This window comes from Ovis aries, chromosome 2 (assembly GCF_016772045.2).
Source record: "Ovis aries strain OAR_USU_Benz2616 breed Rambouillet chromosome 2, ARS-UI_Ramb_v3.0, whole genome shotgun sequence".
Taxonomy (NCBI): domain Eukaryota; kingdom Metazoa; phylum Chordata; class Mammalia; order Artiodactyla; family Bovidae; genus Ovis; species Ovis aries.
Genome location: NC_056055.1, coordinates 28,695,355 through 28,711,876, shown reverse-complemented (window position 1 = coordinate 28,711,876; position 16,522 = coordinate 28,695,355). Strand labels below are relative to the sequence as shown.

Below are 16,522 nucleotides of genomic sequence, written 5' to 3'. Positions count from 1 at the left end.
AAAACAGTAGTAATCTTGAATTTAATAGAACAAGCTTTTAAAATTATTCTCGAAAATGTCTTTTTGACTTGTTACAAACTTGTAAAGAGCAAGAGTTAATAATCCCCATTGTATTAAGTAGGCCTCGGAAATTGGCCTTTGTTCATAGACATGATCCTTCAAGGGCCTCTCTAAATATAAGGACACCAACTCTCTTGCCACGCCACAAAACCTTACTAGACCAAGGACACGTGACACAGCAGAAGGTGCCTCACCTTGCATCCTGCAGACAGGGAGAGAGTGCAATCATGATGGAGCAGTCCTTCGCCGTCATGGCAACCCGGTACTGCTGAACCTGCAGGGAAGGAGAAGTCAGTTCCACAGCACCCCCACACATACCCTTCCCAACTGGAGAGGTCCGGGAACTGGTCCCAGATCAGGGGTGGGTTAGGAAGACCCAGGCCCAAAGAGCTCATTAGAGGCCAGTCCCGCCCTCTGACCTCTCACTGTAGGCAATGTATGGACCCTGATTCCAGAGACCTTTGGACTTCAGCAAGAAATCACAGTCCGCCTTGTAAGAAAAAGCAATAGCCACACTGACAGCACTGAGTATCACCCTGGGTCTTTGTTGCTGCACGAGGGCTTTCTCTAGGTGCAAACAGTGGAGGCTACTCTCTAGTTGTAATGCACAGACTTCAGTAGTTACAGCACAGGGGCTCATTAGTTGTGGCTTGTGAGTCCTAGGTGTGCAGGCTTTAGTAACTGGCACGTAGCCTCAGCAGTTGCAAGTCTCGGGCACTAGATCATGGGTTTAGTTGCTCCATGGCAGGTGGAACCTTCCTGGACCAAGGATCGAACCCATCCTCTCTGCACTGGCAGGAGGATTCTTACCCACTGCACCACCAGGGAAGTCTCATTTGAATTTTTTAGACTGAACAGCTGTCACTTTTACAGAAATAAACTAGTTACAAAAAAGTGGGCCCTACACATTATCACTAGCTTCAACATCTGTGATGGCAGATTGTAACTTCTTGTCTCCCTTTCAGTCATTTCCTTCAATGAAACACATCAAGAGGACTGCCCTGAGACAACACTCAAGCTTCATTCCACAAGGCAGGAATGTGTGGGAAAGAGGGGAGAACCCCAAGTGCGGGTTACAGAAGTGTGGCCCCAAGTGTGGCCTGCAAAAATCTTTACAGTAGGAGGAAAAAGAAGCTCTTCTCCTACTATTCATTTAGCTAAGAAATCAAGTATTTTACAATATATACACACATAAAACTCCAGTCTAAAATTACAGAGATATTAAAATATAAAATACTATATCTTAATCTGCAAGACTTAAAACATAAAAGCCATGAAAGACAAAGACATCTGAATACCTAAAAATAAAAAGCTTTTATTTGATACAGTTATAATCCAAATATAAAAGACTTGTTGAAGAATAGGAGAAAATATCTGCAGCATATAATAATCAACATCAAGAATATATGCAAGATCTCCCTGGTGGTTCAGTAGTTAAGAATCCACTGTCCAATGCAGGAGGTTTGATCCCTGGTCGGGGAACTAAAAGCCCACTTGCTGAGGGTCAGCTACTGAGCCTGTGCCCTCTGGAGCCTGCGTATAAGTAGAGAGCCCATGAACCATGATGAAGACCTCTGTGCTGCAACTAAGACCCTACACAGCCAAGTAATTACATATAAAATATATAAAGTGCGACTAAGGTCCGTCTAGTCAAGGCTATGGTTTTTCCTGTGGTCATGTATGGATGTGAGAGTTGGACTGTGACAAAGGCTGAGCGCCAAAGAATTGATGCTTTTGAACTGTGGTGTTGGAGAAGACTCTTGAGAGTCCCTTGGACTGCAAGGAGATCCAACCAGTCCATTCTGAAGGAGATCAACCCTGGGATTTCTTTGGAAGGAATGATGCTAAAGCTGAAGCTCCAGTACTTTAGCCACCTCATGCAAAGAGTTGACTCATTGGAAAAGACTCTGATGCTGGGAGGGATTGGGGGCAGGAGGAGAGGGGGACGACTGAGGATGAGATGGCTGGATGGTATCACGGACTCAATGGATGTGAGTCTGAGTGAACTCCAGGAGATGGTGATGGACAGGGAGGTCTGGCGTGCTGCGATTGATGGGGTCGCAAAGAGTTGGACACGACTGAGCAGCTGAACTGAACTGAACTATTCACAATACCTAAGACATGGAAACAACCTGAAAGTCCATTGACAGATGAATGGATAAAGATGTGGTACATATATACAGTGGAACACTACTCGGTCATAAAAAAAGAATGAATGAAATAATTCTATTTGCAACAACATGGATGCAACTAGAGATTATCATACTAAGTCAAGTAAATCATAAAGAGACAAATACCATATGGTTTATTACTTAACACATGGAGTCTAAACTGTGACACAAATTTATCTATAAAACAGAAACAGATTCACAGATATACTGAATAGACTGCTGTTGCTAAAGGAGTGGGGGTTAGGGGAAGGATGGATTGACAGTTTGGGATTAGCAGATGCAAACTATTATTAAAGAATGGATAAACAACAATGTATATCACAGATATTCAATATCCTGAAAAAGCCATAATGGAAAAAAAATATGAAAAAGAACCTATGTACATTTATAACTGAATCACTTTGCTGTATAGTAGAAATTAACACTATATAAATCAACTAGACTTCAATAAAATTTTTTAATACATAAAATGCTAGATCAGTATGTAAAAAGAAAACTAATCAAAAAAGATATGGACCAAAGAAACTGACAAAATAAAAAATAGCCAATACATATATAAGATGTTCAAATGTACTACTGATCAAGGAAATGCAAATTATAACTGAAAATCTTTGCTTTCATCACAAAACTGTGTTATATATATATGAAAGGGCTAGACTTTCACTTCAAGCAATGCTGGAGTATAATCAGGGCCAACCCAACTGCTGAAGTAGAAAAAGCTAAACAAAATATCAAAAACACCTGCTTGAAGGCAGAGGTCACAAGACCGGGGAAAACTGCTTAACCAGGGGGAGGACAAAGACCTTTTCTGCCTAGGGAGTGGATGACAATTCTGGAAGGCCAGCCAAGAGACACTTTAACCTTCAGGGCTATGGGGACAGGAACCATGATGAATCCCTGCTCTGGGTTAGTATCCAAATGTTGCAGCTTTAGACAGGGTGAGCCAGAAGTCAACAGGCCTTATCAGGAACTGCAACTCTGCTTCAAAGAGAATAGTCACCAAAGCTGGATTAAGATGGCCCCAGCTTGCTAATGCTTCCCAGGTCCCTGACAGAAGCAAACCTAAAATTCTCTCTAGAAGATAACATCCTAGGCCTCAGATTATCTCTAAACTGATTATACAAATACAGTTTCTGACACACAAGCAAAACTACCCAGGCACAAAAAGATGATGCCATGAGAGAAAACCAGGAAAAAAAAAAAAAACACAAATGAACCCCCCCCTCCCCAAACCCACAATGGTAGAAAGAGGTATCAGGTATCATGGACTCCAGGTATCAGAGGTACCACACACACATGCTGCTCGGCTCAAAGAAAAACAAAATTAAGAACTTCAGAGAACTGGAAACTACGGGGTTTCCCTTGTATATTACTTGTCGCTTGTCCCTTGCTGCTTTTAATATTCTTTCTTTGTGTTTAGTCTTTGTTAGTTTGATTAGTATGTGTCTTGGCATGTTTCTCCTTTGGTTTATCCTGAATGGGACTCTGGGCCTCTTGGACTTGACTGACTTTCCTTTTCCATGTTGGGGAAATTTTCAACTATAATCTCTTCAAAAATTTTCTCATAGCCTTTCTTTTTCTTTTCTTCTTCTGGGACCCCTATAATTTGAATGTTGGTGCATTTGATATTGTCCCAGAGGTCTCTGAGACTATCCTCAGTTCTTTTCATTCTTTTTCTACTTTATTCTGCTCTTCAGAAGTTATTTCCACCATTTTATCTTCCAGCTCACTGATTCGTTCTTCTGCTTCAGATACTCTGCTATTGATTCCTTCTAGAGTATTTTTAATTTCAGTATGTGTATTGTTTGTATGTTTATTCTTTAATTCTTCTAGGTCTTTGTTAATTGATTCTTGCATTTTCTCTATTTTGTTTTCAAGGTTTTTGCTCATCTTTACTATCATTATTCTGAATTCTTTTTCAGGTAGTTTGTCTATTTCCTCTTCATTTATTCCTCTTCTGTGTTTCTAGTTTGTTTCTTCATTTGTGTAGTATTTCTCTGCCTTTTTATTATTTTTTTTTAACTTACTGTGTTTGAGGTCTCCTTTTCTCAGGCTTCAAGGTTGAATTCTTTCTTCCTTTTGGTTTCTGCCCTTCTAAGGTTGGTCCAGTGGTTTGTTGTAAGCTTTGTATAGGGTGAGATTTGTGCTGAGTTTTTGTTTTTCCTCTGATGAAGGCTGAGTGAGGTGGTAATCCTGTCTGCTAATGACTGGGTTTGTATTTTTGTTTTGTTTGTTGTTTAGATGAGGCATCCTGCACAGGGTGCTACTGGTGGCAGGTGATGCTGGGTCTTGTATTCAAGTGCTTTCCTTTGTGATGCTCCCCAGGGTTAGTTCTCTGGTAGCCTAGGATCTTGGAGTCAGTGTTCCCACTTCAAAGGCTCAGGGCTTGATCTCCGCTGCTGGCACTGCACCAGAGCTGGAGCCAGAGGGAGCCAGGAAAGGGCCGGGAGGAGCTGGGAGCCAGTGAGCAAGCCTGAGGGGCAGGACGCAGGGCACAGATGTGTTTTTTCACAAATTGGTTTGTGGCAACCCTGCATCAAGCAAGTCCATTGGCACCATTTTGCCAATAGCATTTGTTCACTCCATGTCTCTGTGTTACACGCTGGTAATTCTCACACTATTTCAAACTTCATTATATTATACTTGTTATAATGATCTGTAATTAGTGACCTTTGATGTTATCATTATAATTGTTTTGGAGCACCAGGAACTGGAACCACATAAAATGACAATCAACAAATGTGTGTTCTGAGTGCAAATACCAACTGGCCATCCCCCATCTCTCTTTCTTCCTCAGGCTCCCCATTCCCTTAGGCCAAATTAGGCCAATTAATAACCCTACAAATGGCTTCTAAGTGTTCAAGTGATAGGAAGAGTCACAGGTCTCTTACTTTTAAATCAAAGGCTGAAAATAATCAAGCTTAGTGAGGAAGGCATGTTGAAAGCTGTGATAGGCTAAAAGCTAGGCCTCTTGTAACAAACAGCCAAGTTGTGAAAGCACAGGAAATGTTCTTGAAGGAAATTAAATGTATTGCTCCAGTGAACACACAAATGCTAACAAAACAACTTATTGCTGATATAAAGTTTTAGTGGTCTAGATAGAAGATCAAACCAATCACAAAGCGTGAAATCATTAGTCGCTCAGTCATGTCCAACTCTGCCATGACTGTAGCCTGCTAGGCTCCTCCGTCCATGGAGTTCTCCAGACAAGAATACTGAAGCAGGTTGCCATCTCCTTCTCTGGGGGATCTTCCCAACCCAGAGATCGAACCTGCATCTCTTATGTCTCCTGCATTAGTAGGCAGGATCTTTACCACTAGTGCCACCTGGGAAGCCCAAACCAATTACAACATTTCCTTAAACCGAAGTCTAAGCCAGAGCAAGGTCATAACTCTCTTCAGTTCTATTAAGGATGAGAGAGGTAAGGAAGCTGCAAGAAAAATTTGAAGCTACCAGAGATTAGTTCATGAGGTTTTAGGAAAGAAGCCATCTCTATAACATAAAAGTGAAAGATGAAGCAGTAAGGGCTGATGTAGAAGCTGCAGCTAGTTATCCAAAAGATATTGCTAAGATAATCCATGAAAGTTAGGCAACACTAAACAACAGATTTTCATTGTGGATGAAACAGACATATCAGAAGAAAATACCATCTAGGAATTTAATAGCTAGAGAGAAGTCCACGTCTGGCTTCAAAGGACAGGTTGACTCTTGTTAGGCGCTAATGCCACTGGTGACTTTAAATTGAAGCCAGTGTTCATTTACTATTCCAAAATTCCTAGGGCCCTTGAGAATTATGCTCCATCTACTGTGCCTTTGCTCTATAAATGGAACAAAGCCTGGATAACAGCATATCTGTTTACAACATAGTTTACTAAATATTTTAAGCCCACTGTTGGGGACTATTTTTCTGCTTAGGAAAAAAATTCCTTTCAAAATTACTGCTCACTGACATCCAAGAGCTCTGATGGGAGATGTACAGTGAGATTACAATGTTTTCATGCCAGCTAACAAAACATCCACTGTTTCCCCATCTATTTCCCATGAAGTGATGGGCCCAGATGCCATGATCTTAGTTTTCTGAATGTTGAGCTTTAAACCAACTTTTTCACTCTCCTCTTTCACTCTAATCAAGAGGCTTTTTGTGGGCTCCAAAATCACTGCAGATGGTGATTGCAGCCATGAAATTAAAAGATGCTTACTCCTTGGAAGGAAAGTTATGACCAACCTAGATAGCATATTAAAAAGCAGAGATATTACTACGCTAACAAAGGTCCATCTAGTCAAGGTTATGGTTTTTCCAGTGGTCATGTATGGATGTGAGAGTTGGACTGTGAAGAAGGCTGAGCGCCGAAGAAGAATTGATGCTTTTGAACTGTGGTGTTGGAGAAGACTCTTGAGAGTCCCTTGGACTGCGAGGAGATCCAACCAGTCCATCCTCCAGTCCTGGTTGTTCACTGGAAGGACTGATGCTGAGGCTGAAACTCCAATACTTTGGCTACCTCATGCGAAGAGCTGACTCATTGGAAAAGACTCTGATGCTGGGAGGGATTGGGGGCAGGAGGAGAAGGGGACGACAGAGGATGAGATGGCTGGATGGCATCACCGACTCGATGCACTAGAGTTTGGGTGACCTCTGGGAGATGGTGATGGACAGGGAGGCCTGGCGTGGTGCGATTCATGGGGTCGCAAAGAGTCGGACACAACTGAGCAACTGAACTGAACTGAATACAACATCCATTCCATAGCCCATGAATCAAGGAGTGGTCTCAGCTTTTAAGTCTTACCAGTTACATTTTGTAAGGCTGTAGCTGCTACAGATAGTGAATTCTTCTGATGGATCTGGGCAGTCAACTGAAAACCTTCTGGAAAGGATTCCCCATTCTAGATACCATTAAGAACATTCATGATTAATGAGACAAAGTGAAAAGATCAACAATAACAGTTTAGAAGAAGCTGATTCCAGCCCTCATGGATGTCTTTGAGAGTTAAAGACTTCAGTGGAAGAAGTAACTGTTGATGTGGTAGAAGCAGCAAGAGATCTAGAATTAGAAATGAAGCCTCAAGATGTGACTGCACTGCACATCATAAAAATTTTATCTTTATGATAAAATTTTACTGGATAAGGATTTGTTTCTTATGGATGAGCAAAAAGAAACTCTTCTTGAGACAGAATCTACAAGTAAAGATGCAGTGAAGATTGCTGAAACAAGAGACTATTTAGACTATGACATAAATTTAGTTGGTAAAGCAGTGGCAGAGTTTGAGAGGACTGACTCCAAGTTTTGAAAGAAGTTCTACTGTGGTAAAGTGCTTTCAAAGAGCATTTCATGCTTCAGATAAATCATTCATGAAAGAAAGAACCAACCAATGCATCAAACTTCATTGTTATCTTATTTTAAGAAATTGCCACAGCTACCCCAACCTCCAGCACCCACTACCCTGATCAGTAATTAGCCATGAACACAGAGGCAAGGCCCTCCACCAACAAAAAGATTACGTGCTATCGGCTTAGGTAATGATCAACATTTTTTAGCAAAATGTATTTTTTAATTAATTATGTTCTTTAGACATAATGCTGTTGTGCACTTAATAGAGTATAATATAGTGTAAACATAACTTTAATATGCACTAGAAAGCCAAAAATTCATATAACTCACTTTATTAAGATATTTGCTTTATTGTAGTGGTCTGGAACCAAACCCACAATATCTCTGAGGTATACCTGTAACCACATTAACAGAAAATAGAAAAGTCACATGGTCTTCTCAATAGAAATAGAAAAGGCATTGAATAACTCAGCACCCACTCCTAAAAAATCTCCTAACAAATCAGGAATAGAAGGGAACTTCCTCAATTTGATAAAGGTTATTTATTTTAAAGTAAATCAGGGCTTCCCTGGTGTTTCAGTGATAAAGAATCTTCATGCCAATGCAGGAGACATAGGTATGATCCCTGATCCAGGCAGATCTGACATGGTGCAGGGCAGTTAAGCCCATGCACCACAACTCTTGTTGAGCCCGTGCTCCAGGGCCTGGCAACCAAAACTACTAAGCCCATGTGCTGCAACTACTGAAGCCCATGCACCCTGGAGCCCATGCTCAGCAACAAGCGAAGCTACCGCAATGAGAAACCCATGCATTTCAACAAAAAGTAACCCCTGCTCGCTGCAACTAGAGAAAGCCTGTGCAGCAACAAAGACACAACATAGCCAAAAGTAAAATAAATAAATAACATTATTTTTTTTTAAAAAATAAACCAAACAACATCAAAAAAGCCTACAGTAAACAATTTAATGGTAAATGCTTCCTCTTTAAGATTGGGAACAAAACTAGAATTTCCACTATCAGAAATTAACTACATGCAGTTAGGCAAAACAAAATAAATAAGTAAAATGTATACATATCAGAAAGGGGAAAAAAATCAAATTCACAAACAATATTTTATGTAGTTAGAATTAGTGGCTTCAACAAGTCTGAGCGATAAAGAACACCTCAAGGTAGAAAAATCAATTGCATATCTATATATCCACAATAAACACTTAAAGTGAAATAGTAAGATACAATCTATATCTAAAACCATCAAATATCTAGAAATATATCTAGTAAAATATATGATCTCTCTAAAAAAATATATAAAATGTTTTTATCAGATTTTAAATAATACCTATTAAAAAGAAAATGCCTATGTTGGAAATTCAATCTTGTATCAACTCTTTTCATCATTTTAGTGCCAAATCAATCAAAATCCCAACAGGTTTGTTGTTGCTTTCCCTTACAGAACTGAACAAGTTGACTTTTTTTTTTTTGAGGTACAGTTGATATACAATGTAAGCTGATGTAAATTTCAGGTATACAACCTAGTGAGTCACAAACAACTGACAAATAATTGATCTTCCAAGTATACAAGCAGCTCATGCAGCTCAATACCAGAAAAAGAAACAACCTAATGAAAAAGTGGGCAGAAGACCTAAACTGACATTTCTCCAAAGAAGACACACAAATGGCTAATAAACACATGAAAAGATGCTTAACATCACTCATTATTAGAGAAATGCGAATCAAAACTACATCTCACACTGGTCAGAATGGCCGCCATCAAAAAGTCTGCAAAGCATAAATGCTGGAGAGGGTGTGGAGAAAAGGAAACCCTATTGAACTGCAGGTGGGAATGTAAATTGATACAGTCATTAGGGAAGACCGTATGCCTATGGCCGACTCATGTTGATGTATGGCAAAAACCATCAAAATACTGTAATTATCCTTCGATTAAATTTTAAAAAATTATACCCAATTTATAGCTATTTTATAGCTATTATTAATTATCAGCTATATAACCTGTGTTGTATAATATATCCTTGTAGCTTATTTTATACATAGTAGTCTGTACCTCTTAATCCTCACCCCTACCTTGCCCATCCCTCATCTCTCTCCCCCTAGGTAACTACTCATTCGTTCTCTATATCTGTGGGAAGTGTTTCTTTTTTGAACAAGTTGATTCTAAAATTTATATAGATAAGCAAAAGGTCAAGAAGAGCCAGGCATTAATTAAAGCAAAGACATTATTGAAGAAAGTATAGAAGAATTTACCCTATTGGGTATCAAGATTTATTGTGACTCTACAGTGATCAGGACAATTCCTATGACTCCAGGACAATTTCGTATGAAAATAAAACCTTACTTCATGCCACACCAAAAATCAACTGCAAAAGGTATTACCAAATACCTGCACATGCTACACCAAAAATCAACTACAAAAGGTGTCTACCAAATACAATACGGTTTCTCAAATATCTGTAGGACCTTAAGGTAGATAAAACACAAAGACTACTAAAGAAAGAAAGATATAAATTAATCTTAAAATTATGACCTTCCCTTCTGAAAGGGACAAACTTCATTAAGAGAGTAAAATGGCTAGGGGAAGAAGATATTTGTAACACATATATCTGACAATGGACTTCTTGACTTCTTTCCAGAACACATAAAGAATTCCTTCAAACCAATAAGAAAAAGACAACCCTACCAAAAAAAAAAAAACAACTGGGGAAGAGACTTAAGTAGATGCCTCATGGAAAAAGAAATTAAAAGGCCAATAAGCATATGAAAAGGTGCTGAATCTCATTGCCCAATAAACCGCTATTACCAACCACTATTACCCACTCACCAGAATGACTAAAATTAAAAAGACCCACAAACAAGTGGCAGAGAGGGTATGGGGCCACAGGAACTACCCTAGCCTGTCAAACTACCTTAGCCAGTTGTAGGGAATATAAGCTGTTTCACAATATCTTCTAAAGCTGAATATGCTCACATCTCTGGCCCAGAAATTGCACTCCTAAGAATATACCCAAGAGAAATGTATGTACATATTCACTAAGAGATCTGTACAAGAATGTTTTGCAAAACCTTTATTTGTAACAGTCAAACTGGGAGCAACTCAAATATCTGTCTACCACAGAATGGGTGAACTGTAGCATATCCATTTAAATACATCACTATAAAACAATGAAAATATGGAAATGAATGCAATAATATTAGTAAATTTCATACATGTCATATAGAACTTCAAAAAAAAGAGATATACTTGATTCTGTAATTATGAAGTTCAAACACATAAACTAAAATATAGGTATGGAAGCCAATACAATAGTTAACTTGAGGGAAAAATGCAAGAGAAATAACTTACAGGAAACCAACAGGGATTCTGATTAGCTGCCAGTATTCCATATTCAAACCTAACTTATAGTTCTCCAAGAGTCTTCTTCATGACAAATAATTGAGCTGTACATCTTTTGCTGTGCAGTTTTATATGTTGCTGTATTCCACAATACAAGTGGTTAATGAATAAAAAGCTTAGAAAATTAAAATTTTAAATACTAAAAATATAAATTATTTTTGAGGGCATGTGGAAAACAGGGCCCTCTACTATTACAAGAAGGAACATAAATTGGCAAAGTCTTTTGATCTATCAAAAATAAACCCAGCATTTGAACTTCTAAAAATCTCACTGGCAGATACGATTAAGTGCACAAGGGTTAAAGTACAAAAATGTAAACATTATTTTTACTACTAACAAAGATAACACTCAAAAAAATTACAATTAGTCATATGACCATACTAACAAGAACAACACTTTGGGGAGTATAGAGAACTTCCAAGGCCCCTCTGACAAAACAATGGTATCCCTATTAACACTGTTAATGCACTGGTAGGCTTGCAGAAGGTAAGGGAAATCCCCAACCCAATCCCCTCTTCTCTCTGTCACTCCCAAGAGAGTTGAAACTAGAGGTTTGAGCAAAGAGCAATAGAGAAGGCTGAGCTGCCCTGTAGGCAACATCAGTGTAGGCATGGTTTCTAAGAATAAGCCATAGAGTACAGCATCTAAACCTGAGACTTCTCCCTTAAGCCAAAGATCCATATTTTCTCTGGAGAAAAGCATTCCCTACTTAGGTCCCCAGGATTCTCATAGATTAGTGTTAGTCACTCAGTCGTGCCCAACTCTTTGCGACCCCATGGACTGCACCTCTGTCCGTGAGATTTTCCAGGCAAGGATACTAGAGTGGGTCGCCATTTCCTTCTCCAGGGGATCTTCCCAACCCAGGAATCGAACCTGGGTCTCCTGCACTGCAGGCAGATTCTTTACCAACTGAGCTACAATTAAGGTCAAACAAACATGAGCTCATGATCATACAACTTTGAAAACCCAAGCAGCATGGATGAGCCGGCCAAAATAACAAGAGATTATTTGTTTTAACCTCCAATGTTTTATTGTATCTTTTAAGATACAGAATATAAAATATCTATTCATAAATTATTTAAAGAAATAAAAGATGGAGTTTAAAAATGGGCAAGCAACAAGGAACTATCAAAAATACCAAGCAGATGTGAAAATCAACCAAACAGAATTCTGAGAAATTAAAAGTATAATTACTGAAATGGAAAACTCAATGATCAAATAAATTAACAGATTAGACAAAAGTGAAGACAAAATCAGTGAACTGGAAGGCAGAACTAAAGAAAATGATAAAATGAGGTCTGCTATATAGAGAGTCTAGGAAGAAAAGAACAGGATAATGGAGAAGAGAGAATATCTGATGAGAAAATGGCTGAGAATTTCCCGGAACTAATAAAAGACATATCCACAAATAGAGAAAGCACAACACAAACTAAGCAAAATAAATTAAAAGTACACCACACTGAATCACACTGCACTAAAATGGCAAATTAAATACATAGACTTTAAAAGCAACTATAGAGGGAAAAAATCACCTCCTGAGAAAGGGCAGTTAGACAAACAGAAAACATCTTAGCAGCAATATCCACAGTCAGATAATGTTGCAAAAAATGATTAAATGCTAAGAGAAAACAATCAAGCCTTTCTTTACACCCAGAAGAAACTACCTTTTAAAACTATGACAAAATATAAATACTGTATATCCAGATAAACAGATACAAAGATAACTTACCAAAAGATACTCACTAATGTAACTTCTAAAGGATATACTTCAAGAGGAAAACTGTAAACTATATGCCAATAAATTAGACAACTTAGACAAAATGGAAAAATTCCTTAAAAGATATGAAATAACAAAACTGACTTAAGAAGAAATAGATAGCAAAATTATACCTATAAGAAGTAAAGAGACTCAACTGGGTATCAAAACATTAACGACAAACAAAAGCCCAGACCCAGATGGCTTCACTGGTGAATTCCATCAAATAAAGAATTACCATCAATCCTTCTCAAATCCCCCTGACCCCCAGAAAAAAACAGGCTGAAAAACTACTTCCCAATTCATTCGACAAGGCCAGTATTACAGATTCGTACCTCTTATGAGTATGAACACAAAAAGCCTCAACAAAATAATAGCAAATTGAATCCAGCAATACACAAGAAGACTTATATGCCATGACCAAGTGGGGTTTATCCCAGGAATGCAAGGTTGGTTTTAATATCCAAAAATGAATATGTCATATCTATAGAATAAAAAACAAAAACCACATGATAATATCATAATAAATAACAACTGATGCAGAAAAAACATTTGACAAAATACGATGTCCTTTCATGATAAAATCATTCAACAAATTAATAAGGGAACTTCTCCAACCTGATCAATATACATAAAGCCCAAAGTTAACATTATACGTAATGATGAAAGATTGAATACTATCCCCCAAACCAGGAACAAATCAGACAGGGGTGTCTGTTCTTGCATTTAACACTGCACTATAACTTCTAGCCAAGTGCTATTATCCAGGAAAAAGACGTAAAAGGCCACCAAATTGGAAAGAACGTAGAAAAACTATCTCTAAATGATCTTACATAGAGAAAATCCTAAGGAATTCACTAAAAACAACTTATTTAAAACCTAATGAATTCAGCAAGGTTGTAAGCTACAAAATCAATACAAAAAAAAACAAACAACTTCATTTACAATAGCATCAAAAAGAAAACATTCAGGAATAATCTTAATAAACTACAAAATGCATCTCTGAAAAGATTGTTGAAATAAAAACAAAGATCTAAATAAATGGAACAGCATCCCGTGTTAACAAACTAGAAGACTTACTGTTGTGAAGATGGCCATACATACTATGCAAGCAAACTGCAGGCTCACCACAATCCCTATCACAATCACAGCTGGTTTCTTTGTAGAACTTGGCAAGCTGATTCTAAAATACATAATGGAATTATAAGGGACTCCAAATAGCCAAAACAATATTGGAAAAGAGCAATTTCAAAACTTACTAAAAAGCAACAGTAATCAAAGGACGTACAAGCGTAAGTATAGATATAGATAGATATAGATATAGATATCAATGGCACACAAATGAATATCCAGAAATAAACCCATACATTTCAGGGAAAAAAAAATTAGTCTCTCAACAAATGGTGCTGAGATAACCGAATTACCACATACCAAGAATGAAGGTAGATCCCTACCACAAATCATATATAAAATTAACTCAAAATGTATCTAAGAATGTATCTTAAATGATTCTTAAATCAAAATTTAAGAGCTAAACTCTTTGAAGAAACAGAAAATTGACCTTTGATTTAGCAGTGAATTCTGAAATATGACACGAAAAGCATGAACAACAAGAACAACCAACAGATAAACTGGACCTCATCAAAGTTAAAAACTTTCTCATTTCCTACTCCAGGAGATCTTCCAAACCCAGGGATCAAACTCGCATCTCCTACATCTCCTGCATTGGCAGGTGGATTCTTTACTGCTGAGCTACCTGGGAAGCTCACTGTGCAGTATACTTAAAACTAACATAATATTGTATGTAAAATACAAATAAAAAATTTTAATTGCAAATATTTTGTAACAAGGAACATGATCAAAAAACTGAAAAGGACTCTGAAAGAAACTTCATGTATTTGCAAATCATATACTAAGGGCCTCCTATCCACAATGGACAGAATTCTTACAACTCAACAATGAGACAACACAATTAAGAAGTGAGCAAAGGATTTGAATAGACATTTTGCCAAAGAAAAATACAAATGGGCAATAAGCACAAGAAAAAAATGCTTAGTCTTCAAGGAAATGCAAATCTAAACCACAGTGAGATACCCTTTCATACCCATCAGGGTGGCTAAAAACAAAAGGGCAGATAATAGGTGCTGTCAGAGAGAGAAAGAAGCTGGAACCCTGTATACTGCAGGTGGGGATGTAAAATGGTACAGCCATTTTGAAAAAAAGTCTGGCAGTTCCTAAAAAGTTAAACGTAAGTTACCACTTGACGTAAGTATATACCCAGAAAAATAAAAATATGCCCCCACAAAAATTTATACACACATATTTATAGCAACATTATTCATAATAGCCAAAAAGTGGAAAAGTCCAAATGCTCATCAAACTGATGAATGCTCATCAAACAAAATGTAGTAGCTCTATAGAACTGAATACTGTTCAGTCTCAGAAAGAAATAAAGAATTGATACCTGCCACAACAACAGAAGCAGAAGATATTAAGAAGAGGTGGCAAGAATACACAGAAGAACTGTACAAAAAAGATCTTCACGACCCAGATAATCACGATGGTGTGATCACTCACCTAGATCCAGACATCCTGGAATGTGAAGTCAAGTGGGCCTTAGGAAGCTCACTACAAACAAAGCTAGTAGAGGTGATGGAATTCCAGTTGAGCTATTTCAAATCCTAAAAGATGATGCTGTGAAAGTGCTGCACTCAATATGCCAGCAAATTTGGAACACTCAGCAGTGGCCACAGGACTAGAAAAGGTCAGTTTTCATTCCAATCCCAGAGAAAGGCAATGCCAAAGAATGCTCAAACTACTGCACAATTGCACTCATCTCACATGCTAGTAAAGTAATGCTCAAAATTCTCCAAGCCAGGCTTCAGCAATACGTGAACTGTGAACTTCCGGATGTTCAAGCTGGTTTTAGAAAAGGCAGGGGAACCAGAGATCAAATTGCCAACATCTGCTGGATCATGGAAAAAGCAAGAGAGTTCCAGAAAAACATCTATTTCTGCTTTACTGACTATGCCAAAGCCTTTGACTCTGTGGATCACAATAAACTGTGGAAAATTCTGAAAGAGATGCTTCTTGAGAAACCTATATACAGGTCAGGAAGCAACAGCTAGAACAGGACATGAAACAACAGACTGGTTCCAAATAGGAAAAGGAGTACGTCAGGCTGTATATTGTCACCCTGCTTATTTAACTTATATGCAGAGGACATCATGAGAAACGCTGGGCTGGAAGAAACACAAGCTGGAATCAAGATTGCTGGGAGAAATATCAATAACCTCAGATATGCCGATGACACCACCCTTATGACAGAAAGTGAACAGGAACTAAAGAGCCTCTGATGAAGGTGAAAGAGGAGAGTGAAAAAGTTGGCTTAAAGCTCAACACTCAGAAAACGAAGATCATGGCACCTGGTCCCATCACTTCATTGCAGATAGATGGGGAAACAGTGTCAGACTTTATTTTGGGGGCTCCAAAATCACTGCAGATGGTGACTGCAGCCATGAAATTAAAAGACACTTACTCCTTGGAAGGAAAGTTATGACCAACCTAGATAGCATATTGAAAAGCAGAGATATTACTTTGTCAACAAAGGTCCCTCTAGTCAAGGCTATGGTTTTTCCAGTGGTCATGTATGGATGTGATAGCTGGACAGTGAAGAAAGCTGAGTGCCGAAAAATTGATGCTTTTGAACTGTGGTGTTGGAGAAGACTCTTGAGAATCCCTTGGACTGCAAGGAGATCCAACCAGTCCATCCTAAAGGAGACAAGTCCTGGGTGTTCATTGG

The 16,522-nt window shown here is 38.3% G+C and overlaps 1 protein-coding gene across 7 annotated transcripts in view; it reads right to left on the bottom strand.

Moving 5' to 3' along the window:
* The window catches only part of IPPK (inositol-pentakisphosphate 2-kinase), a 60,150-nt gene that overhangs the window by 5,010 nt on the left and 38,618 nt on the right, over positions 1-16,522 (bottom strand). For 3 of the 7 annotated variants that reach the window (XM_012116165.5, XM_004004073.6, XM_042243014.2), the window contains exon 12: positions 255-334. In XM_012116165.5, coding sequence (XP_011971555.2) covers positions 255-334 — 80 coding nt within the window. Of the gene's footprint in view, positions 1-254; positions 335-1,355; positions 7,954-13,800; positions 13,904-16,522 lie in introns of those variants that run through there. The other 4 variants (XM_042243012.2, XM_042243013.2, XR_009599139.1 and 1 more) reach the window with 3 other exon arrangements.